General features: G+C 47.4%; 1 protein-coding gene across 1 annotated transcript in view; it reads right to left on the bottom strand.

Annotated features, from left to right (window-relative positions):
• Positions 1–26,106, bottom strand: part of CABLES1 (Cdk5 and Abl enzyme substrate 1) — a 102,790-nt gene extending 76,684 nt beyond the window's left edge. Inside the window, exon 1 of the mRNA XM_036244956.1 lies at positions 25,304–26,106. Within this exon, the coding sequence (XP_036100849.1) occupies positions 25,304–26,106 (803 nt within the window). The remainder of the gene's footprint in view (positions 1–25,303) is intronic.
• Between the last annotated feature and the right edge of the window lie 403 nt (positions 26,107–26,509).

Raw genomic sequence — 26,509 nt, 5'->3', positions numbered from 1 at the left:
CTCTGAAAAGGAAAACTGACATCAGTTTCATCAGATGCCCCAAGAGTTGCCCATGGGTGGCCCCGAGGGGCCTCAGCATGAAAGGAGGCAGTCCCCCCACAGCCACGTGTGTCCTCCAAAGAACTGCCAGCTCGGCTGTGCCGTTTCATGGGAAACTGCCTGTTGCTTTAAGTGTGGGAATGGAGGAAAGGGCACAAGCCCTCGCATGCCTGCTCCTTCCCGCCCCAGACACACCCTTCCCTCCAATGAGGCAAAGCTACCTGCTGAGCTCCCCCAGGGCACAGCTTGGGCTGCAGCCGCTGGGCTGTGGGATGACCCCTTCCCTCCTCCCTCTCACCCCCCTCTGCAGGCAGGGTCCCTCCTTGCTCCCATGGCACCCTGGGCTTAGCTCTGCCACCATGGCTCTGCACTGCCCTGGCGGATGTCTGGCTCTCCTAAGTAACTCAGGGCTCGCTCCCTACATCCAGGGCTGTAACTCATATTATGTGCACAATATATCCCTGTTGAATGACTGAACAAACCAAAATAACCAGCACCTCAAAACCTCCAGACAATTAACAATTATAACTGACAGGATCTAACCAATATGATTTCCATAAGGATGACACCTTGTTAAATTTTAAAGCATATTTTGAACAAGCTAATAGAACTGCCAAAAAGGAGGCATCTGGTAAATAAAACAGACCCTGCATTTCCAAGCAGCCTTTGAAAACTTTGGCCTACAGCTGGACCCTTGGAAGCCTGATGATTCTCCCTGGGGCAGTAAAGATGGCCCGAGGGGTGGGCCCTGGGCCCTGTGGGCTTTGTGGCCACAAAGGTTTCCAGTCCTGGGAGAGGAAAGATTCAGGAAGTCTCCCAAAGAATCCTGGACAGTTTTCTTTCTTTCTTTTTTGAGTGAAAAAAAAAAAAAAGAGACATAGAATTGAAATAACCATTAAGCAAACATAAAATTATTAAAGCACACTCCCAGGAGATTAGGGAAAATAATTTCCGCTGATAGCGATCTTGAGATTAGTTTTATCAAGTGAACTGAGCACCAGGCAGTGGGAGCGATCTGGTTTCCATTTGCAGCTTCCCCCATCCTGGCTCAGTCAGTCAGGGCTAACTGCTACTCCCCGCTTCCTCTCTACTGCCTGAGGAGGGAAATGCACCACTCCTCCTCCACAAGACATTCGGCAGAGAAATGATACACGACACAGAACCTGCAGGGCACCTGACTTGCGACGCAACGCCGAGAGAATTCAGTATGCTGCTAGGAATGCAGCGCTGCCCAGCCACCGACAGTCACATGCGGGATGCGGTTTAATGACATAATGCATTATTTAATGAAAAAAGGAAACTTACAAAACGGTACATGCAGTTTGGTCTCTGGAATTAAAAGCGAGAGAATCTATACATACACATAGCAAGTGACAACTGATACTACCTAACCCTCCCACATGTACAAGTCCTACACCAGACGTTACCTAGTCATCTGGGTGGTAGGAGTGTGAGTGATTTGAATTTCTGATTTTTCTACATGTTTCACACAATTATTCCTTTTTATTTCAAGAAGAAAAAATGGAGTTTTAAAAAAGTGATGACTTCATATTATGTAGAGAGACATAAATATGTATATGTGCATATATAGTAGGTTTACAATTATTCATAATAAATAATAATTAATTAATAAATAATAATACAAGAATAAATTCTGTCTTGCATACTTACAACTGTAAAGCTACTTTTGCCCACCCCTGTATGTATTGTTATGATATTCTAGGTAGTATTTAAGAATTAATTGGCACCATTACTAAAGAAAATAGGTAGGAAGCCAAAAAAAACCAGAATGAAAGGTTGCTAAGACAGCCCATTATGATTAAGAAATTTCTGTTGCTTACACACATTCCAAAATATCCCTAGAATTGTTTCTTTCCAAAAGACAGGAAACCATTCATTTCCCTGAAATGTGAATTTTCAAGCACCAATTCTGATGAAGAATCACTGCATTAAAACCAACCTTCCCTTTCTTTTTGTAAATCACCCCTGCACAAGACTGCTTCTAGATAGATGGGAAAAAAGAGCAAAAGTTAGTGCAATGCACACCCATGTTCACAGCAGCATTCACAGTAGCCAAAAGGTGGAAACAACCCAAATGTTCATCGACAGGTAAATAGATAAATAAAGTGTGGTATATACAAGCAATGGAGTATTACTTAGCCTTAAAATGGAAGGAAATTCTGACACATGCTATAACATGGAGAGACCTTCAGAACTTTATGCTAAGTGAAAGGAACCGGTTATAAAAGGACAACAACTGGGATTCCACGTATGTGGAGCACCTAGAAGAGTCAAATTCACAGAAACAGGAACTAAAATGTTAGTGTCCAGGGGCTAAGGAGGGGGGGAATGAGTTGTTGTTGTTTGATGGGTATAGAGTGTCAGTTCTGAAAAATGAAGAATTCTGGGGATCAACTGTCAAACAACATGAAAGTGAATGTACTTCACACTGCTGAACCGTGCATGTGAAAATGGCTAAAATGGTAAACTTGATGTTATGTAAAAGCTTAAGTGTGGTGGTTTGCCCTCTACACACAGTTCGGTTTACGAATGCATGGAGCAATTTCTAGCATCCATAACTCCGCTTTTCCCGACAACATGCCTACCTTTCAGTGGAGCTTGGCCTGTATTTAAGCCTAACGGGAGAAAAGAATATCACTCCCACTTCTGCAATTGGCCACTCGGGCCCAGAGGCTTTAAAAAGTCCAACAGGGCCCTGGCAGGGTAGTTCGATGGGTTAGAGCATCCTCCCGATACACCAAGGTTGCGGGTTTAATCCCTGGTCAGGACATACAAACATCAACCAATGAATCATGAATAAGTGGAACAACAAACTGATGCTTCTCTCTCTCTCTCTCTCTCTCTCTCTCTCTCTCTCTCTCTCTCTCTCAAATCATCAATAAGAAAAACAAACAAAAAACTGTGCAGCCCCCACAAAAGACTAAAGTCTTTTAGGAGAAAGCATGAAGGTGAGACATGACAGATAAAGTAATGGTGTTTTTCCAAAGCAAGCTTTTTATCCCAGTCCACAGGTCAGTTTGTATTTAGAAGGGACCTTCACAGGCAAGGGAGTCTCAGGATGAAGACCAGACAGGACATATGGCCACTACAAAGTACATCTGGGAACCGTCTGGGAGGAATGCCCATGACCACCTTCCCCCAACACCAGGTCTTCTGCTATACGACTTCAGACAACAGATGTGCCTGAGGCCCCTCCAGGAAGGGCCCGCTGGGGGCCACCAGGCAGCGTAGACGGCACACGGACAGACGCCTCGTGCTGTGCCCACCACGTGCTTGGCACTGTACCCGGGCAGAGGGGCTCACAAAAGAAAAGCAGAGGGTGACTTGGCCTGTGTCTTCTCCCATTTCCCAGTTCAAGACTCGAGTAACCATCCTCTATCCAAATAGTTACTTAAAAATCAGCACATCTTTTTAAATGTCCTTGCTGGGGGGAATTTTATCTTATTCAGGTAATTTCAGAGTAGCCATAGACAAGAATTACCTTGCAATTCTCCAGAGACGCGAAAGGGCCCTTGCACCAGGGGAGGGTATTTTAACTGAATAACTTGACAATGAGTTAAAAATAATTCAAACCTTTATCATTTTATCTGCCTAAATTTTTATCTTTAGATGAAATTTTTTAAATCACAAAATCTTTTACAAAAAGTATAAAGAGCCTCTGTAACAGCAGACTAATTCTGATCAGGCTGGGAGCAACAACCTTTTGTCTGTGCATGTGCTTTAATTATTTATTTTTAAGCTTAAACAGATGTCTTTTATAAGCCCACACAGCCAAGATCATCTGACTGGAATCTACGTAGCAGCAAATCTCGCACCGTCGCCTCAGGCTGAATAAACACAGACGCAGAAGAAAGAATCACTTGTTCACTGATAAAAAGTGTATACCGTCGAAAAAACTGTCTAGGGTAAATGGTCTACTTAAAAACGTGTCACCAAATACTAGCGTATAGGAAAAGCCCCTTTCCTCTTAAGGAAACAGAAGTTTCCTGACAAGAAAATCCCATCAAGCTTAGATTTATGAATGCAACCAGGTTAAGCAAAGCAAAGCTTAATATTAGAACAAATACAAATTTAGGTCTGCAATATTTTGTTAGTCAATAACAGTCACCACACACACACACACCCAAGGGCTGGAAAGTTTAGGTCTGCAATATTTTGTAAGCCAATAATAGTCCGCCCCCCCCCACACACACACACCCAAGGATTGGAAAGTTCCAAACTCCGTTTCTAGAAAGCAAACAGGAATTTCCTACATTGTCTGCTACCTTAAGTCCTTGTTCCTACCTGAAGCATCCTACTAAAAGATGAACTTTGTGCCACGTAACTGTGAGACCCAGGTCCGCGGAGGGAAGAAATGCAGAAAGCAACCTGACTGCCCAAGAATGGGACTTCCAGAGAGAAGATAAAGAATTGCCTTTCCAAATTACCACCACATTGTAATTATGTAGAAATAAGTCTACATCCTTTGTAATGATCTCCTGCTGGTTACATGAAAGGCATTACCAAGGAGATGGATTAGCTACCTCAAGTCTGTTTAGAAAGGCACAAGTCTGAGGGGGCTGGGGATGACTTCAGTTTGGGGACCCTCCACTCGAGGTGTTCTCCCCACCCTGTGGGGCACGCAACTTCTTTCTAATAACATCTCTACCGGATGCTGAGCAGAAGGAAAATTCTGGCAGTTTTAAATACACTTTAGTAGCTTTTATGATAGAGGTTTGGGTGTGACACACAAATTTGCTGTTTACATGCCTTAATTACACTCTACTTTGTGAAATCGACATCTCAGATTCTTGTCTTCCATGACTTGAATATTCACAGGCAGGGACTATTAAAACCCAGCAGGTTGTGCTGGCCAGTTTGGCTCAGCAGTTATAGCATCAGCCTGCGGTCCAGAGAGACCCAGGTTCGGTTCCCGCTAAGGGCGTGTACCTTGGTTGCAGATTGTCCCCCCCTGGTTGGGTCATGTGGTGGCAGCCACTCAATGTGTCCCTTTCATGTCGATGTTTCTCTCTCTCTCTTCCTCTCTCCCCCTTCCACTCTATCTGAACAAAATAATGGAAAAATGTCCTCAGGTGAGGATAAAAAAACAACAACAAAAACAAACCCAGCAGGTTGCCTGGCACCCAGCAGGTGCCCACTAATATTTGCTCATCTGATTAGCTGTCCACTCATCCAAAATGACACAGACTTCACAAAGTCTGTTTATCTGCTGACTGCTGACCGTCAAACTGCATGAATAAAGCTCTAAAACAGATTTTCCAGGTCTAAACTAAGTAACCCAAATGGATCAAAAGGACTGGAAAATTGCAAAATCTCCTCTTGGCTCGGAGCTGTGCAATTACAACCATACTTTACCACTTCCCTTATTTTCGGAGTCAGAATTGATTGACTTGAGCGCTTCCTGAGCATCTATCACACTCAATGGCAAGCGAGGCTAACGATACAGTGCACCAGGCACAGGTCTAAGCGCTAAATATGAATTAATTCACGTAATTCTCACATTAACCCCACACACTGGGTGTTAAAACCATCTTTATTTTTACATATAAGTAAGCCAAGAGTCAGAAAGGTTTTATTTATAAAGTGCCCAAAGTCACACTGGTAGGGAGTAGCCAAGTCAGGATTCAAACCTGTCTGGCTCCGGCACAATGCTACGCTGCCTTTACGTAAGTCACTCAAATAAGTGATCATCACGATAACTTTTAACACAGTATTAAAATATGATGTCAGCATTCAAATTCTATGGTTTAAATTCTTACTTTGTAACTATGCCTGCACAGCTCAGTGGGGAGAAAATGGTGATCAGAGGCAGAAAGTCGTCCTTACTTTCTGCTGGGACCCTGAGCCACATTGGTGCTCTGGTTCTCGGTTTCCTCATCAATAAAGCCAGCCCTTCCCCCCTCAAGGGTGCTATCAGGAATATATGTGGAATGAATGGGGCAGGCCTTTGTAAAGCAGAAAACAGACTCCTTCTGAGACATCCCAGGCTTGGGAAGCCTCCAGCACACAGCATATATAGAAACACCTGCACGAAGTACAGCCGTCCTCCCTGGTCCACAGGGGACACATTCCAAGACTCCCAGCGGATGCCTGAAGACTCGGGTAGCACCAAACCCTCCATATACTATGCTTTTTCCTATACATACTTATCGTTTCAGTTCATGGAAACACTACAGCTTCTCTACTCTTGTGCTTTGAAGACATTATCAAGGAAAAGAAGGGTCACTGGAATACAAGCACCGTGACACTGCCCCCGTCGGTCTGACAACCAAGGTGGTGGCTACTGACTGAGTAACAGTTGGGAACGTCTCTGGTGTGGATGTGCTGGACAAAGGGATGACTCACACCCCTCGAGGGATGGAGTGGGATGCTGCGAGATTTCATCATGCTCCTCAGCATGGCACGCAATGTAATACTTATGAATTGTTTATTTCTGGAATTTCCCATTTAATATTTTAGGACTGCAGTGGACTGTGGGTAATAAAACCGTGGAAGGGAAAACCATGGCTGAAGGGGGACCACTATATATCGGATTCTCATTATTTGCCGATTTCGTGGCTACGGATTCTCCGACTTGCTAAAATTTATTTGCGACTCCAAAATCAGTGTTTATGATGCTCTCCCGTCACTCATGGACACGTGCGCGTGCAGAGAGAGGAAAGGTTTAATGGCTGAGGTGACAAGACCAGGGTCTGCTTCTTGTTTCAGTCCTCATACTGCAAACACGTGTTCTTTTGGAGATAATTTCAGTGGCATGCTTTTTGCATTTTTGTTGGTAACTCTGCTGTTTAAAGTGGCCCTCAGGCAAAGCGCTGAGGTGCTGTCTAGTGCTGCCAAGTGCAAGAAGGGGGCAACATGGCCAACAGAGAAAACACACGTGTGAGAGGAGCTTCCTGCAGGCACGAGTTACAGTTGGCTGTGAGTTCAATGTCAAGTGAATTAACAACACATATTAAATAAAGTCTCTGTAAACGAAACACACATAAAACAGGTTAATTGATTGGATGATGAAACTGTGACCAGAGGCTCACGGACGGAACCCAGAAATTCCCTGAGGAGCAACAGTTTAGTATTCAGTGTCTGCAGCTAAGTCAGCTTTCACAGCAACTTTATAGAACATGACTACTGCGAGTAATTAGAATCGACTGTATAAGCTAACCGTTTTATAATACAAATTCACTCCCTGACAGTAAAGGCAGCTAACAGGAGGAAAAAGTTCAGACACTGAGCTCTAAAGAGGAAATGTAGAAGCACGTGGAACACACAGTCTTGGCGCTCTCTGCATTTCCATCCAAAGCTGAAAAGCCTTCGGCCAATACCCCCAGTGTGCTGGGGCGAGGGCTCCCATCCGCTCATTCCAACATGCACGGAGCTCAGGAGGGCATGGCAGCCTCACCTCCCGGAGCCTGGCTGAGGTCCCTTCTCATCCATCTGAAAGTCTAGGACAGGTCTGGGGATGGTGGAGCCCTCACTCCACTCCTCTCCCGGGATCCTCCAACCATCCGGCTCTGATACTCCTCTTTTCCAGTTGAGCCTCAGAGAATGATTCTCACCAAAGTCTGACAGAATGAGTGTCAGTTCTCAACTTATTGAGAACTCCAAGATGCAAAGCCACAATTCAGACTCAACTCTCCCGGTTATCTGGGCGATGCTCCAACAACTCAAACGGGAAAATCAGTTTATAATCTTACACAGCAACACCTATTAGAAAGTATTCAAGGAACACAGCAGAGGTGTCAGGCTATTCAAAACTTACTTTATGAGCCATTCAAATGCCCGTAAAAAAAAGTGGCCTATCGGATAAGGGAACATTGTTGGGACCAAACCTAAGACGCAGAACTAAAAGCCACTTTTTTAAACCATAGGGGAAAATGTGCAAGCCACCCATGAGCCTGGGGTCCTGCCACATGGAGACCACGTGAGGCCAGCTGCCCCAGACAGAGTGCTCTGTGTTTCTCCTCTAACCTGCGGCTGAAGGAAACTGGAAATGAAGCTACTAGCTCTGGACACAGCTACACAAGGCTGAACGAGCTCCCAGTGCGAGTGGGAGATGCCAATGCTAACAAAATGTCACCTCAATTACTCTTGCCAGGGTTATAAAAAGAAACTGGAGACTTCCTCCCTTGGGCATCTTCTGTTAATTGCCATTTATAAAAGTTCTGTTTGCTAGGCCTGTAATATGCATCATTTTCCCCTTGAAACCAAAAAGAAACTTCTAAAATATAAATCAGTATTCCAAATGGCAAAGTGATTTGTTTTCCAACTCACACTCTCAGATCAGCTCGGGAGTCTGTCTGAAATGCAGGCATCTGGCATTAATTTGTGACAATATAAAATCAAAGTTCAACTCCCATGTACATACATATATATTTTTAAATCCAGATTTCACTAGCCTGCACATACCTTATATCCCAGTCTTGACTTTTATTTTCCTGGCTCCGAAAGAATTAAAGTTACACATAACAAATATTGCACCTCCTAATAAGCCCTATAGGTTAAATTCTTTCCAGCTCTGTGAAATTCAGATTGGATTGAAATATATCATCCCCATCTCTTCCAAACTGCACAGCCTCAATTATTCACTTGCGTTTGGAGCGAACAGGGTCAAATAAAAACTCTCAATACACACAGCAGCTCCCACAGACACACCCACAGTTACACATGGGCTGGACAGGTAAATGGTACAAACACTAGCATGTATTCTTAGATAGTGGAAGTTCCAGGCAGTGCCAGTGTCAAGAAATACCACCTGGATTCTGAAACAGAACTCGTTTTTCTCAGGAAGGTCACCAAACTTGTTTGGGTAAAACGTGTCCGCGTCAATGGCAATAAAGCACAGTGGCAGGCGTGTGACCTTAGGGTGAGACAGGATCCCAGAAGCTCTCCTGAGCTCTAGGAGACCCGGTGGGAAAAGTTAACTCCCGAGAGTCCAAGTCCCTCACTTCTGTGGTGACATCAGCCCTACAAAACACGCAGAGCATCTGGGATACAGTTGTCACATCGAGTATTTACTGAGAGCTATGTGCCTGGCACTGTGCTAAGGGCTACACAGAAACCCTGATATAATCCTGACAGTCACACTCTGAGGCATCTGATTATTAAATACGACTGCCTTCCCTTTACAGAGAACTGAGGCTCAGGCAGATTACAGAATCTGCCTGAGGTCACGGGAAATGGCGCATCTGGGGTATGTGAGAAGCAATTTCCATAGGGCTCCACAGCTCATAATGTCAGTGTTCAGTAAGCGTGACATTGTAGAAGCCCCCCCTTCTCCACGGTTTCGCTTTCCATGCTTTCGGTTACCCATGGTCAACAAGTGTCCTGAAATATTAATAAGAAAATTCCAGAAATAAACAACTCATAAGTTTTAAAGTGCATGCCATTTGGGGTAGCGTGATAAAGCTCTTGCTCACTCTGTCCCACCCAGGACATGAATCCTCCCTTTGTCTTCGCCGTATGGACACTTTCCACCCATCAGACAGTGAGTAGCGGCCCTCTGGGTTATCAGGTGGACTGTCACCGTATCGTGGGGCTTTTGTTCAAGTAACTTTTATTTTACTTAATAAAGGCCCAAGGTGCAAAAGCGGTGACACTGGCGACTCCTCTACACCAGTGGAGGCCATAAAGTGCTTCCTTTTAGCGAAAAGGTGAAATTTCTTGACTTAAGAAAAAAAGCATATGCTGAGATTGCTCAGACCTACAAGAACGCATCTTCTCTCCGTGAAATTGGGAAGAACAACAACCCCGTGCTAGGTTGCTGCCGCACATCAAACTGCAGAAGTTACAGCCACAGCCTGTGATAGGTCAGTGCTTAGTTAGCACAGAACAGGCACTAAGTCTGCGCGTGGAAGACGAAAGCATGTCTGACCCACAGCAACGTGCCGAGCCAGAGAGCCCTGGGCCGACGGGAAGCCCTCAGCAAGGACCCCCTGAAGCGAGTGACCACATTCACATAACTTTTTACTTGTTATTGTTGTTAATCTCTTACTGTGCTTACTTTATAAATTAAATTTTATCACAGGAATTTACGTGTAGGGAAATGCATAGTGACAACAGAACTCAGTGCTCTTCGGGTTCCAGGCATCCACTGGGGGGTCTGAGAACATATCCCGCGGGCGAGGGGAGTGGGGACCGTATGAAAAAAAAAACACAATAAAATGAGAAAAAGATGCAATTACTGCTGGACTATGAAGACTGCATCCCGGCCTTACTGTGAAATATGAAATCATGCGGACAGTGGGTACTTATTGAGTTACTGTGGCAGACCAGAATGCTGTTCTGCAAAGGCTCTTTTTTTTTTTTTTTTTTTCTCTCTTGAAGAACAAATCTTTATTCTCCACTTTCAAAATCACTCAGATTTCAGCACCTGGTAATTAGTTGCAAATATGTACAAGCTGAACTAGGGATCGTTTGAAAAATCTCATGATCTCATTCAAGGATTGTTTTTCTTTAATAGAAGAAATTATATGTCTTTAACTAAAATTAAAAAAATAAATTCTAATTTGGGTTATTTATTTGAAATTGATAGGCTCACCATTTACCTTAAAAGGTATTATTAGAATTTTTAGGCCAAAAAGTTTGCAAAAAAGCATAACACTTGAACTAATCTTGCTTTAAGCATAAACATCAGTCTCCACTTTGAAAGAAAAAGGAAAGTGTCCAGATGCACAACCTCACTCAGATGTTATTTAGAACCTGTCGAGATGTCACCTGGAGTTATTTTGAGAGTAAAGACACAGGTTGGGAAAAAATAAAAATAAAGACAATAAAAAGAAATAGGGCCACTTTCAGTTCTACGATTTTTCTTCTAGGCAGTATTTTTTTAAACTCATAGCCTCAACTTGTGCTACACTCCCCGACTTGTGAGGGATGGCCTGCCATCCAATCCATCCACGCACTAAAGGCATCTTCCTTGATGCCCTCTCTCCCCATCCTCCATAGCCAATCCATCTCCAAGTCCTTTCCATTGCCTCCCAAATCTCTTGGAATCCGCCCACTTCTTCCCATCCCCATCACCCACTCTAGTCCAGGTGACCACCCTCTCCTGCCTGGACCATTGCAGTAGACTCTCTGGTTTCCTCCCCTCTGCAGCTGTCCTCGTGTAACTGTTTGTCCACACCTCAGTGGTGCACACCTTTCAAAACAAGTCTTACTCTGGTTCTACCTGGCTGATCACTCCTTGATGGCTCCCACCACTCTCAGACGTGGATCAAAATGCTCACCATGGTCCTTGCTTCCCCTTCTCCCCTCTTCGCTCTCTGCTACAGACACGCTGCCCTTCATCTCCTTTCCCCAGGGCTCCCTTCTCTTTCCCACTAGGAAATCTACCCAGACCAGTGCTCCCAGCTTGTTCATCCTTTACGTCTTAGTTCAGTAGTCACCTCCAGAAACCAGCCTTCCCCACCACAACCAGGTCTAAGCTACTGGGGTGCTTATTACAGACCCCAACAGGACCAAGGACCTACCCTCTGGAACATGCAGCACAGCTGCCTTCTTCACACATGCTGGGCGATTATTCAAGAGTCTCTCTCTAAGTAGAAATAAGCACCATTGTGTCAGGGACCACCCAAGTTACCAACAAGTTCTGTCAATTCTATCTCCAAAACGCATCTTGAGTCCATCAGCCCCTGGCCATCTTCACCCTAGTCCAGGCCACTGTGTCTCTCAGCAGGACACTACCTGGAATAAGGCTCCCAAAGGTCTCCCGACATCCATGCCTGTCCTCCTTCAGTCCATTCGCCACACAGCCATCAGCAGGACTTTAAAAGGTAAGCCAAAGCACACCACTCCCCACCACAGCCCTGTTCTAGGGTTTCCAAGTGCAGTTACAACACAGCGAGACGTCTCCACCGTGTTCTACAAGGCTTGGTGTGCTGCAGCCCCTGCCCAACTCTGGGGCCTCAGCTCCCCCAGCTTAGTTCACCATGCTCCAACTACCCTGGTCCTCCTTTCCTTTTGTAAACATAGCAAGCCTGTCTCCATCTCAGGGTCCTAGAACATACGGTTCCCAAAGGCTAACACTCATGACCCGTCTTCGGTGGCTAACCGCGTTCTCATCTTCTTCAGAAAGGCCTCCTGGGCCACCGCGGCCGGAGCACGTTCACAGACCTCAACACCTCCTTCCATGGCGTTGCTCAGAACTTACTGTGCGTCTCATTTTTTTCAGCTGCCTTTTCTTCCCTCCGTTTCTCACACTAGACACTAAGACCTGTGATGGTAGGAGCCTCATCTCTCGGGTGTCCCACCACATTGCCAGTCCTTGGCACATGGCAGAAGCTTTCGGTGTATCTGTTTGAATACTTGAAGAAAACTGCTAAGACTTTAAAACAGAGATAAATAGAAAAAACTTTAGGACGCAATTGAGAGCAAAGATACACCAGACAGAAAGAGGCAGGGAAAGCTAATATGAAAGAAATTCATTGAAGCTGCGTCTAGAAAAAGTTTACCAAATCAACAGTGTGGCCATGGGGGGTGGGGAGGGACAGAAGAGGAATGAGGAGCCTACCTAATGGCATGTAGAACTTCAAACCTGGGTGATCGGCAGAGCCCTGCATCAGGAGATGATTTTCCACGGATTCGTGCTAGAATAAATGTCTTAAAGCAAAATACAAATATTTCATGTAACACCAGACACTATTTACATCTTTCAGGAGGTATAATAAAGCCTGTGACACAGGAGGCTTTGTCTACAGCAGCTGCTCTGGAACTTGAATGAGCCCTAAAGTACTTCGGGGCCTGCAGAGTCAGACTGCTGGGCCCCACCTCCCGAGCTGTAATTCAGGTCTGGGGAGGAGCCCGGTAAAATGCACACTTAACAAACTTCCAGGTGCTGCTGGGGCTGCTGGTCCAGGGACCACAATCAGTGAAGAACTGATCTACAGCCATGCCAAAGAACTGAACCAAAGAGAATTGTTCAACAGAGTTTAGAATTCCCTCCCAAAATTCTATGCCGCCTAGCTTCTTCCCAATGCCGGTGCTTGCTGGAAGTCCTTGATATTCCTTGACCTGCAAATGCATCAATCCAATCTCCATTTCCATCTTCACCTGGTGTTCTCTCTGCCTCTGTGTGTCTTTTAAAGACACTAGCCTTTGGCTTTAGGGCCCACCCTAGTCCAGTATGACTTCATCCTAACTAATTACATCTGCAAAGACCCTATTTCCAAATAAGGTCACATTCAGAGGTTCCAAGTGGACGTGAATTTTGGAGGACACTAGTCAACCCGGTACACACAAGAGCTGCAGGAAAGTGCTACCCAGAGACTTCAGGGACAACAAGCAGTGATGGTGCTGAGGGATGTGCTCAGAATCAGTGTAGTTACTGAGCACCACAGTGACAAGTGGTGGCCAGCGCCCTCCGTGCTGCCTCTGCATTGAGGCCCCACCCTTCTCTGGGACTCCCACACCAGCTCCCTTGCTGATCTCCCTCCCTCAGGGAGAAATTACCAGGTGTCCATGAACCCCTTGAAACTCTTTCTAAAATTCTATGTGTAAGAATAGATCAACAGCCTGGCTGGTGTGGCTCACTGATTGAGCATCAGCCCATGCACTAAGAGGTTGCTGGTGCGATTCCCAGTCAGTGCACATGCCCAGGGTTATGGGCCTGATCCCCAGGGGGGGCATGCAGGAGGCGGCAATCAATGTTCTCTCTGACTGATGCTTCCTCTCTCTCTAAAATCAATAAAGAAAGAAATATATATATATTCTTTTAAAGTAGATGAACAGAAAATGTCCAGAGCAGAAAATTTGGGATGTGCACAAGTTCATCTTTCAGAAGCAACAACTAGGATGCCAAAAAGCTCTGTTCTCCCTCTTGAATCCAACCTGCCTCCAGCTTTCAAAAACCCAACTCTGCTCACACCTGACCCTGCTCAAAACCCTCCGGCCCCTCTGAAATAAACTCACCTCCACGACCTAGTAGTCAGTGTGCTGCACCATCGTGCCCACCTGCAGGCCCAGCTCAAGGGCCGGATCCAGGATGGCCAACCACTCCCACTGTAGGCACAGGGTCCTGACCGTTCCGCTGCCGAGGAGCCTGGGAGCCTGGTTGCCTTGGGCTCTAATTCTCCTTCTCTTCTGGAAGTTGGGCGCTGGCCCCAATGATCTCTGAACAAGTAAGCCACTTGATTGTGGCACAGAGGTGTGTAAACAACCGGGCACACAGAAGGGTGTGGGTTGCCACTGACCCGATGCCAGGCAGGCTCCACTGGGAGCCCTGGATAAAGTCCAACTCTGTCCACCCAGGGTTCAAAGAGGGGAGGTGGGGGTCAGATGCAGAAGAACCTGTGAACAGAAGGGGAAGTAGGGGAAAGGTGAAGCCTAGTCACCGGAGTGACTCGATGGCCACATGGACCCCAGGGGTCCCCCAGGAGCCCTCACACTCTGGGATATTCTGCTTAAAAAAGGAGGCTAAGCAGACAGCACAGAGACCCCAGAACGAGGGCCATGGCTCCCGCGAAGGGAGCAAGACAAGGCACATCTTCCCGAATTGTCCTTGGAGGTACAGTCCCCCCGTGTGTGGCCTGTCAGGGCTTCAGAGATCCTCCAGCAGGCAGCATCCTCTGTGTGCCCACGTGTGGGCCAGACCTGCTGTCACTCAACCTCACGCTCAGCTGCTCAGGGTACAACGCTGAACGTGTGAATTCACCTCTTCCTGCTTCCCTGTCCCTGTACTTAGGCAACGGTAACTGTCAAGACTCCATGTAACTAGGGGCAGAATGCATTACCTAACGGAGGGGTATTGTTTTCTTTTGCTGCCCTGATTTCACTTCACTACTAATGAAAATTAAAACAATGCAGCGAAGTAACTGTTCGGCGTACCACCGCATTAGCTCCGCCACCGCATTAGCTCCGCCACAGCGAACAGTTCCACCTCAATGACCTCCGCTGACCTTGTCAAGCTTCTCAACTGCTTCTTTTTTTAATAGTATATACTTTTCTTTCTTTTTTCTTTTTTAGACAGAAAGGAAGGAAGGGAGAGAGAGAGAAAAAAATATATATCATCAATTGGATGCCCTGACTGGGATCGAACCCGCAACCTAGGTGTGTGTCCTGACTGGGAATTGAACTTGCAAGCTTTCAGTGTACAGGACGATGCTCCAACCTAGCTTCCCAGCCAGGGTTCAGTTTCTTGATGGACAGTGTAGGGCACAAGGCAACTGTGAACAGAATTAGCAGCTACAATTTTACTAATTAACCACCAGGGACCAAATCTCTGCTGGAACTGCATGTTCTATTCTTATTTTAATGCTTGAAACACCCTGCAAAAGACAGGAAGTATTATTCCCATTTTACAGATGAGGATGCTGAGGCTCAGAAAGATTACATGAGTTGCCCAAAAGGTACCACTAAGTGGCAGAAGCTGACCCCAAAGCTGGTCCTTCTACTCTTGAATCTGTTCACTCAACTTTCCGAGAAGGCCAAGCAGCAGGGTGCAGGAAAGGAAGACCTGACACCAAAACTATTATTTGGAGAGAGCTATCATTATTGGGAAAATTTTCCACATCTCGGGCCCCAAACCAGAATTGTGTTGGCCTGCCCCAGAGGTTATCACATGAAAATCAGCATCCTGGCTTGATGAGAAGGCGCTGGCTAGCCAAAACTATAGCACAATATTTCTTTGTATCTTAACATACTGACCTTGATTGACTCCAGCCCATAGTCTGAAATGGATGAGGCACCAGAATTTTTGTTCTCTTGAGGTTAACTAATGTACAAGTGGAAGATTTGGGGCAGGAGGAGAATAAAATTGTATAGCACCTAACAGTTCTTTTTTTCTTAAGGATACAGCTACAATCGAGTTTTTTGTTTGTTATCAAACTCTTGAGTTAAAGTAATAAATGAACTAATCAAACAAAATAAAAACAAATTCATAGATACAGGTAACAGAATGGTGGTTACCAGAGGGTAAAAGGGGTAGGGGGAGGACGAAATAGGTAAAGGGGGTCAAAATTAAGGTAATGGATGGAAACTAGATGCTTGAGTGGTGAGCATGCAACAGAGTATACAGATATCAAATTATAAAGTTCTATACCTGAAATTTATATAATGTTATTAACTGGTGTTACCTCAACAACAAAAAATTAATTACAAACAAAACAAAACAAAAAAACAACACCTCAACTTAGAATTAGAAAATGTAGGTTTCAAAATTCCAGCTCTGCTTCATGGAGTATTAACCATGGAGCAGTCACTGAATTCTCCATGGTCTTGGCTCTCTAGTCTATAAAAGAACTACCATGTTGCCTTTTTGAAATGACTTAATGAAATAATATATATGCAAGCACTTTGTAAATTTTTGTAAAGCCCCAAACAAGTATATAGAACTCAAATGATCAGATGTTTGTTTTGTGATGGATAAAATGAACCCCTCAATTACCCACACAATTACCTTGGACATCTGCAATCTCGTCTTCCTTCTTTACTGTTCCCTCTCCAAAAGCAAACTTTATTCAACTCAAAAAAACATAATTCTTCATCAAGACTACCTTTCAACATCAGATCAACCATTTATCCTCTTACATGTCAATTTCTGATATTAAGCAAAAAACTATAGACTTTGCCTCTCCTCCAATCTCTCACATTTCCCCTCCTCCTTCCCTTCCTAAGATGATCAAAGTAGACAGCTTGCTTTATAAATCATTGGGTCAATGAGTAAAGTGATTTAAAATAAAACTCAGTGTGCTAGTCACATAGAAATCTTGGGCATTCTTGAATATTTGATTAGTCTCGTCTATTTATCATGAAATTTAACTTAGAAGTACACCTGGTCTCTAAATCTGGGACAAGATGGGGCCCTTTTACACACACACACACACACACACACACACACACACACACACACGTTATTATAATATTCCAAGTCCTAAATTTCCAGCACTTGCATGTTCTGTTTTATCAGCTTCTGTCTTTATGACTAAATGTGTAGCAATAAACCCCAGACCACATTAATGACAACCCTGTTAAAAGTAGTATGCAGTTATCCAAAATGCTCACACAAACAAGGGGCGACCATAAGAAATACTGACTGACTGCATGTTCTCGGAGGCTTTTAAAAACCAAACAAAAATAAAAACACATTACATGTGTTTGTAGAGAGGAGTAAGAGCTTATGATTTTATGACTCCTATGTGTAATACTAAGCATTACATGTCTTTTTGAACCCCACAGTGTCTGCAAAAAGTTTGGTTTTAAAATTACATGTAGGATAAAACCTGAGTGGATCAAATATTTTTTGAGATGGAACGTGGGTAATGGGGAAATTCACAAAATTCTATGAAGTAACAGATTCTTATAAAAACGCCTGGTTTCAACACTCTTCCTCTGATGATGACATACTGCACAGCCCCCCAAGGGGAGAATGGAACAAAAAGATGCGTGATGTAGGCCCTGGTGCATGTGCTGGTAAACCAGCTTTTTGGAAGGAAAGAAAAAACCATGGCTTGAACTTGGCTGATTCTTGTGGTGTAAATACTCCCACCATAACAGGTTTCAGATGCCCAACCAGCTCACAGATTCCTCAGTCCAGAGGAGCCAGTGAGACATACTACCAAGTCTAGACAAAACCCAGCTTAGATGCCACAGAAACAGGTTCAAATTCTAGCTCTAAGGTTCCAGCTATGAGGTCTTGGGTAAGATCTGTTAACAACCCTCAGTCTCCATAACTCTAAAATGGGTATAATCCCCAAGGGAGCAGGGAGGTTGCTGTGGTGGCCAAGGGGTGGCCACAGCTGCCTCCCATGAAATACAAGGAATTTAAAACTGATAGGACCGGCCCTGGCCAGTTGCTCAGTAGTTAGAGCACCGGCCCACAGACCAATGAGTCACAGGTTCAATTCCGGTCAAAGGCACACTCTATCACATAGGTGTTTCTCTCTGTCTCTCTTTCTGTCTCTCCTTCCCATTCTGTCTGATAATAAGTAGAAAAATATCCCCGGTGAGGAATAAAAAAAACAAACACACTGACAGGACCAGATGTGGGTTTCAGCTGGGGGAGAAGGCCTTGGTGGGTCCAGACAGAAGCCAGGAGCTTCCAGGAGGCAAGGAGGTGAGAGTGGGCCGGAAGGGTCCAGTGCATGCCTAGGGGTACAGGGCACTGGACTAGGACAAGGGTCACACACTTTTTTTGGAAGGAGCTGGAGAATGACTAGTATAAGCTTTCGGGCCATGTGGTCTCTACCGCAACTACTCAATTCTGTCCTTGGAGCACAAGGGCAGCCAAAGACAATACAGAAAGGAACGGGCAGCCATTTCCCAGAAAGTTTTATTTATAAACAGCCAGTGGCCACACTGGGCCCCCGGGTGGGCTGCAGTCTGCCGCCCCCTGGGCTACAGGGGAAAGGGTGAAGCTGAGAAGATATGGAGGGCCCAAACAAAGGACACTCACCCAGGAAGGAGGTAGTATGATTCCCATTTCGTAGATGAGAACCTGGTCACAAAGTAAGTGACAGACCCAGAGCCACCAACACAATTCCTGTGGGTGCCAGGCTCATGCTCCTGTTCCACCAGGATCTAAACAGAGGAAGGCTCAGACGCATCAGGTACATAAGACAGGCAACACGGGTGCCAGGACATGAGGTGTGGCTGGGAAGAGGGGAAGCTGGCCAGGCACTGGGCAGCAATGAGTTCTTCTTTTTTTTTTATCCTCATCCGAGGACATTTTTTTTCGATATTTTGTTCAGATAGAGTGAGAGGGAGAGAGAGAGAGAGAGAGAGAGAGAGAGAGAAACATCGACGTGAAAGTGACACATCGAGTGGTTGCCACCCACACGACCCAACCAGGGCCGGGGACAAACTGCAACCAAGGTACATGCCCTTAGCGGGAACCGAACCCGGGTCTCTCTGGACGCCAGTCCGACGCTCTAACCGCTGAGCCAAACCAGCCAGGGTGAGTTCTTCTTTTTTTTTTTTTTTTCGCATTTATCTTCAGATAGAGCGGGAGGGAGAGAGGGAGGAAGAGAGAGAGAGAAACATCAATGTGAGAGAGACACATCAAGTGGTTGCCTCCCGCACGACCCAACCAGGGCCGGGGACAAACCGTAACCTAGGTATGTGCCCTTAGCAGAAATCGAACCCGGGACTTCCCAGTCCACGGGTCGATGCTCTAACCGCTGAACCAAACCGGCCAGGGCAGCACTGAGTTCCGTAGTCACTGAGGACTCTGTCTATCCTGTCCTCTGGGCCCTCACACACAGAAGTCCTTCCGGAATGACAGAGAGACAGAAACCAAAATAAGAAAACCACAGGGTGAGGAGTGCCCTTAGGGTCATTTAGGCCACCTACTGCCCAGTTCAGCCGAAGCCAGTTTGACAAGTATTTATGAGTCTGACTCACAAAGCACAGCACAGGGAGTGAAGTAGGTAAGGAAGGGCACAGACTCCTGTGCTAGAATGCCAGGGTTTGAACCCAGCTCCCACGTATGGGCTGAGGGATCCTGGGCAAGTTACTTAACCTCTCTGTGCTTAAGAGTGGGGGTGATGAAGTTGTGCTGTCTGAAGGTTGTTATATATATGAACTCACTTAATCCCCATAAAGTGCTTAGAATAATGCCTGAGACGTGTTTATTGGGTAAAACTACTGTGGCAAGGCACAGAGCAGGTCCCACAGGGAGGGCATGAAGTGTCCCTGCCCTGATGGGGGCTCAGATAAGGAGCTCACCTCTACCAAGCACTCCGCACTGGAATAAATGGCCTGTTTACGTACATCTCCCAACACAGGCAGGGACCACGTGTCGTGTCTGTATGACTAGCACAGTGGCACCTCATAACTGATAGTCACTGTGTTTGTTGAATAAATGACACAAGGCGTTAAGTTCCAATACTAGAATTTCCTCCACAACATACCTGACAGATAACAAAGCACCTAGGTCACTCTCTCCCCACTCTGTGACCTGGGGTTCCTGCCCTCCATGGTGTTAGGGGCTGAAATCAATGTCTGCAAAAGTACTTTGTAAACTTGAAGACCCTTCAGCAGCAAAGGCGAATCCTGCAGATCTCTCCTGAGATGCAGGTGGCGGCGGCTGGGGACAGACCACCTCACAGGGCAGTGGCTTCCAGCTTGGATGGACTCCTAAAGTTCAGTCCAGTTGTGACACCTCTGCTGCCAGACGGAGCATGGCTGGGGGTGTTTTTTAAAGGTCTCCTTACACCGAGGGAGACCCATTCATTCACTCACTAGCGCATGTCCTGCCAACCGAAGCTACATGGAACAAACTCAACACTGTGTCTGCATCTGATTCTAAGGTTAGGTTATCCAAACACCTGCAAGCTAAATATTGCCCAGCCTCTGCAGCGGGACGAAGACGCTCAAGCACTAGGCCTGGAAGAGCAGCAGTGTTCATCTGTCCCAACCCTTTTCTTCCACAAGGTAGCGGAGGACGGGCAGGGCGTGGGACGGCCTGTCCAGGGTGACCAGCCACCGCAGGCTCAGGCGCAGAATCCAGGGTTGCCAAGAACTGGTCTGGCATTCCTGATCCCCACCTCGCCACCTGGCCTCACCTATCTTTTCCTCCCAATGCGTTCTAAAGGCCTCCTGCCCTTGGCCCTCTCCGTCCCTAACAACTCTCCTTCAGATGGGAAAAAGTCCAGGCAGGCAGAGCTTCCCGGGACAGCTTTGGGGACATAACACAGAGCCCTGCTGCAGCTTTCCCCACCCTTCCTGGGGGGCAAAAGGTCACATGTGAACTTGCTGCCCTCTCTGGGCACTTGCCAGCAGTAAGCAGGCTTCCCCTTCTGAGCTCACCCACACCATTACGGACTTGGTGACGGCGGGAGGAGGGCAGTGGGTGAGCCTCAGGCCACTCGCCTCAGTCCTGGCAGGGCACAGCCTCCCCAGAGCCTGGGGTGAGCATCCTGACCAGAGCCCGGCCGGCCTAGGACAGCAGCTTTGGCTTCCATAATTCATGTTGCTGAAAAAAAATGGCTCAACAGTAATTTGGGTTTGTTTACTGCTGAGGAGTTCAAAGTCCTCTGCAGACTTCTGAAATCCAGATGGGTCAGGTGGCTCACAGCTGGAGCACAGAAAGTGGTGACTTGCCTGAAGCCATTAAGCAAGGTGGTGACAAAGTCAGGGGGAAAAAATGTCCAATTCCCTTCTTATTCTGGTTGTTGATCTCCTAGTCAGCTCATGTTTTTCTTTTCAGTCAAGACCGAGACAGCAGTTACAACACTAGCCCAGGTTTCATCCCAAGAGGGGCAATGCAGAGGGAGGGGTCGCCAGAAGCTCCAAGCCTGCAAAGCAGTGAGCCTGAGCTCTGTCCCAGTGCGGCATGACCTTGAGCAGGTAACTTAACATCTCTGAGCCCAGGTTTCCTAGGCCTTACAAAGTACAAAGAAAGCCTGCTTTCTCTAAGTGCAGCTCATCTGCATACCAGGGAACTAGATAGAAATGCAGACCTGCAGGATCAGAATCTGCCTTGCATGGAGATCCCCTTGTGATTCTAAACACATTTACATTTGAGAAGCCCAGCTTTGTATAAAGCATGTATTATTACAGCCCCACATATCGTCAGCTCTCAATAATAAATGTTAAGTGCAATTAGCCCTTGAAAGAGCCTAAGACACAGGCCAAGGCTCCCATGAGGAAACAGACTCAGAAAAGCTGATTAACTTGCCCCAGGTCACACAGTGGTATCAGGATTCAAACCCAAGACTTGTGGCTCTTCTGTACCACAAGGCTTCCTTCCATTTAAGACCTGACTCTCCACAAGGCACAATGCTAACTCAGATGTTCTAAGAATCAAAACCTTCATGTTATTTTAAAATAATATCCTAGTCACTATGCACCCCTCCTGTCAGTGGCTTAAACCCTATGGAAGCGGTTCTCAATCTGTGGGTCACGATCACTTTGGGGGTCGAACGACCCTTTCACAGGGGTCGCCTAAGACATAACAGAAGCAAAATTACAGTTATGAAGTAGCAACAAAAATAATTTTATGGTTGGGGGTCACCACTACATGAGGAATTGTATTAAAGGGCCGTGGCCTTAGGAAGGTTGAGAACCACTGCCCTATGGGCTTCTGGGTGGCTGTCTGCTGCCAGCTGCTGCCTTAGATGAAATTTTTAAGGTGAAAGGAAACCTTAAAACACACCTTACAAATTTACACTCACTTTCACCCATTAACACCTTCCTTATGTGCAGCCCAAGCAGAGAAACATGACAGGGCGTCAAGCTAGGAGGCATCTTTTTGACTCCCCACCTCTGACATCTAGCCTAAAAGCAAACCCCAGTGTGCTGGCTTCCCACGGTGGCAATCCCACATTAGGCCCATGGTCCGGGGTTCCCTAGAAATTACAATGGAAAGGCCAAGTAGCAGAGAAAATGGGGGACCCAAACAAAGAGGCTAAACTGGGTCTGTGAAAGAATCTACACATGGGACGGCTGCAAGGATTAAATGTGATAAATGTCAAACATCCAGCCCAGAGCACAGAGATTGTGTCATCATTCCATGGACACATCTGTGCCAGGCTGGGCATACAAAATTTCCTCTGTGTCGTATTTCAAAGTTTGGAAGTCCAAGCAGTAATTGTGATTGGTTTTACAAGGGTCCAGGTGGAAGTAACAAAAAACAAAGGGTTTCAAGATTTCAGATTGGGTAATTCTGATTGTATATACGCATAAAAACCCTATACATGAAATCTCAAGTTCATAAAGAAAGACGGATTTCAGATATACTACGGCAATGAGTTCCAAATTTCCATTTGTATATGAATCATCTAGGGATCTTGTTAAAATGCAGATTTAGATTTAAGTAATCTAGACTGGAATCCGAGTTTGCATTTCTAAGAGCTCCCATGAAGGTCAAAGAACCCACACTTTTGAGCAGCAAGGTTTAAACAGCAAGAAACAAATCCAAGGCGAGCATAATTTAATTTAAGAAAGACATGCCAGGAGAACAGCCATGAAGGAGTGTATGGAACCAGTCAGGCTAGCAGGGTTTCTAAAGGGAGGCACACCAGGAAAGCAAATGGCATTCTTTAAGCTGGCCCTGGGCCTTTTTCAAATGAGTCTGTAATCTAGATCACTTTGTCTAGGCAGGTTAAAGTACTCTTTAGTGATCATAAAAGCAACATGCTTCTGACAAGAATTCTATTTTTTTTTTTTTGGTACGTGCCCCTAGGAAGAACCGAACAGGGGACTCTGGTCCGCAGGCCAACGCTTCAACCGCTGAGCCAAACCGGCCAGGGGACAAAATTCTTAAAAGCAGCACAGTATAGGGAACAAAACATCCTAGGATGTTTCCACTCCAACAGCTAGTGGCCAAGCTCGCTCTTCAAGGACTTGCTTAAATCAAGTTGTACCAATTTACCTCTTGTCTGTACATTAAATGTGATGTTGTTTCTGTGGACAGCTGCAATTTTTTAATGCTTATCAAGTTGTCAGTTACAGAAAATTCCAAAGTACTAAGATGAATATGATTGTCAGGTAAGGAAGTACCTTATACTGAGTAACCCACTTTAATATGTCTGTTGTGGGGAAAGATTAAACGTACAAGGGCTTCATATCGATAGGATCAGAGATTAAATTCAAACTATTCTTTGGATCAGAAGTACTAACATACAAGAGCCTCCATAACCTCTTAAAGGAGATTCGTGAAGACAAAGTGTGAGGTAATCTGATCTCCAGCTGCTCTTCACATGAGAACACATCTGTCTACCAGGAGACACAGGCCAGCCTTGCACACTGGCTTGGAATAACATGTATGTTGATTACAATTCCTGTCATGACCTCTGGACTAGCTGAGTTTGTGCTCAAACTATAGACATTATGAACCAGTGAGTGATGTCAGACGGTAATACAGAGCTGCCCAGAAACTGCTGAGTGCGCACCACTCACCCAGAACGGAAGGGATCTCCCTCCAGTGCACTCACCCGCTAATGGGGAGATGGGTGTGCTGACAAGAAATGCCAGGGCCAGACTGTCAACTGTGCCCAGCCTGGATAATTCATCCACACAGGCAGGAGGCGGCTTCTCCTGCTCCTCACCTCTGCCTGCAGCCATGTGCACTCATGCTGCTATGCTACATACTGAGCAGGGTCATGACTTCACCCACTTGGGAAGAAGGAAACTCAGCAAACTTCTGGATGAGTCCAGCGTGTTCTTCCCCTTTTGTCGCTTGGGGGAGGAAGTTAAGTTTTCCAATAGGCTACCTTGTTACTTAGGCGAGAGCATGCCTGAGCTTTCAGATGAGCATTACAGGAGAGAGGGTGGAAGAGAAAATGTTCTCTCTTCTCATTTGAGGCCTGCAAAATATTAGTAAGGTCCCATCCCAGAAGAGGAAACTGAGGCCTCGGGAACTTAAACTGAGCTAAGGTGAAGTCAGTGCTATAACCAACTACATAGGAGGCCTTATTAACTCATAAGGGAGGGTGGATACTTTCTCCCAGGGATCAGGCAAGCATTCCCCACCCCCCTACTCTGGTCCTCTTCCAATCTCCAGTCCCACTGCCTGACACAGATCTAACTCCCAACTGTCCCTTGAACATATGGTGACAAGCTTCAGCTATTTCCTGAACAATAAGCAAATGTCCACCATTTCGTGTTTTTGCTAAGATGCTTATTACCTGCAGATAACAGGTTAGCAAGTATAACATGCTTTTAACTAACTAGCAAATTCATCCTGGAATGGAAAAATAGAAACCTCGAGCGCTATCCCTCCCAGCCCTCCTCCTTCTCTCTACTGCCTAGATCAAGGGAACATAAGAAGGAGTTTACATTATTTGAGAAAAGTAAAGGAAACGCCAAGTTTTCCTGCGACACAGAAATATTTGAGTGCAGGCAGGAATTCCTTAGGAGGGATTCACCCGTGTCTGCGACAAGGTCGGGCTCACATGCGCCGCTGAGCCACCGGCGGGACCCACTGCTAGACTCTGTGCCCCGCCAAGTCGCGCCTGGCATGGGGAGAGCGCATCTACGGGTCTGGACGCTTTCTGGAAGTTAGTTCGAAGTCTGCGCCTTGCGATAGGAGGGTTTGGCGCCGCTTTTTAATGGGCTCCTGCAATTTCTAACTCTGGACCCAATGCATGACCATGGTGCTTCCGCTCTGAGAGTGCTGGGCTTGTGCACACACGTGTGAACAAACTCCCTGGGGACTCTCCCACTTTCGCGTGCCCTAGTGGTTTGGAATTCGGGCAAGAAACCCAGGGATCCGGCAGGGCTCTCGGGAGGGTGGGAACGACCCGTGCCCCTCAGCAAAAGGCCGACTGGGAGGGACGCAGGGTTCGGCGCGAGTCTCGTCCTGGATACTCACCGGGACCTCTGCAGCTGCTCCAAGGCCGGCTCCAGGGGACAGTTCTGAGAGGTCGGCCTGGGGAAGGCGATAGGCAGGATTCCCTGAGTGAACGAGTTGAGGCGGCCCCGACTGCCAATCCCACTCCCGGGGGTCCCGGAGCCCAGGAAGGTGGCTGCCGGCACCTGCACGCTGGTAAAGGCATCGTCCTCCTCCAACTCCTCTTGCCCGTCGGGCAGCTGCAGCTGAGCGCAGGCGGCGAGAGGCGCTGGCCGGAGCGGCTGCAACTGTTCCCCCGACGCCCGGCCCGCGCCCAGGGGGCTCGCAAGTCCCCGGGCCGCCCCGAGGCCAGGCACTGCCGCGTGGCCGCCCGGTGCCAAGGGCTGCAGCGGTGAGGGCTGAGGGAGGTAGGGACCCGATCCAGCTGCCAACGCCGCCGTGCCCGCCGCGGCGAGCGCGTTGCAGCCGCCCCGCTCGGCAGCCGCGAGCAGGCTGAGCCGAGTCCTCGCGCCGCAGGCGCTGCCCGCTCCGGGCTTGGCCGCGCCGCTCTCCTCGCCGCTGCCCCACTCCTCGTCCTGAAGCTGGGGCCGACCGTCCAGCGAGATGTTGGTGAGGAAAGAGAGAGCAGCCTGGCGGCGCCGCGGGTCCATGCGCGGCTTCCTGGGGGGCTCCGGCGGCGGCGGCTGGGCCGGCGCGGCGGCTGCGGGCTGGGGCTGCTGCGGTGGCTGCTGCAATCCGCTGGTGCCCGCGGCGTCGGTGCCGCCACCGCTGCTGCTGCTGCTGCTGCAGGCGGCCGTGCAGGGGGTGGCGGCAGCAGCCGCCATTGTGTCCGTCTGCGGCGATATTTCCGCGATGCCCGGACAAGCGAGCGGCGCACGAGTGTTAAGCCGCGGGCGCGAGCGCCGGTGACCCGGGCTGGGCAGGGCGCGGGACGCGGGCGGCGTGCTCGGCGGACCGGCCCCCCCGCAGGCGGGCCATGCTCGCCCCTCGGTGATCGGGCGGGGGACGCCGCCGCCCCGGCCCACGCGCGCGGCTCACTCGCTCGCTCGCTGGCTGGCTGGCCGGCCGCCTGGTCCTCGGGTCCCCGGCGTTCCCTGCCCCCGCGGTCTCCGGCTGCTGGCCCGGGTGTCCGTATTTATAGGTGCGCGCGCCCCACGCTCGCGCTCCGGAGCGCTCTTCGCAATAACACAGTATCACGTGTGGGGAATGAAACCTGGGAGCAAAACA

The sequence above is a fragment of the Molossus molossus genome, unplaced genomic scaffold (genome assembly GCF_014108415.1).
Source record: "Molossus molossus isolate mMolMol1 unplaced genomic scaffold, mMolMol1.p scaffold_m16_p_6, whole genome shotgun sequence".
In the NCBI taxonomy this organism is placed as follows: Eukaryota; Metazoa; Chordata; class Mammalia; order Chiroptera; family Molossidae; genus Molossus; species Molossus molossus.
This window is presented reverse-complemented; position numbering and strand designations above follow the sequence as displayed.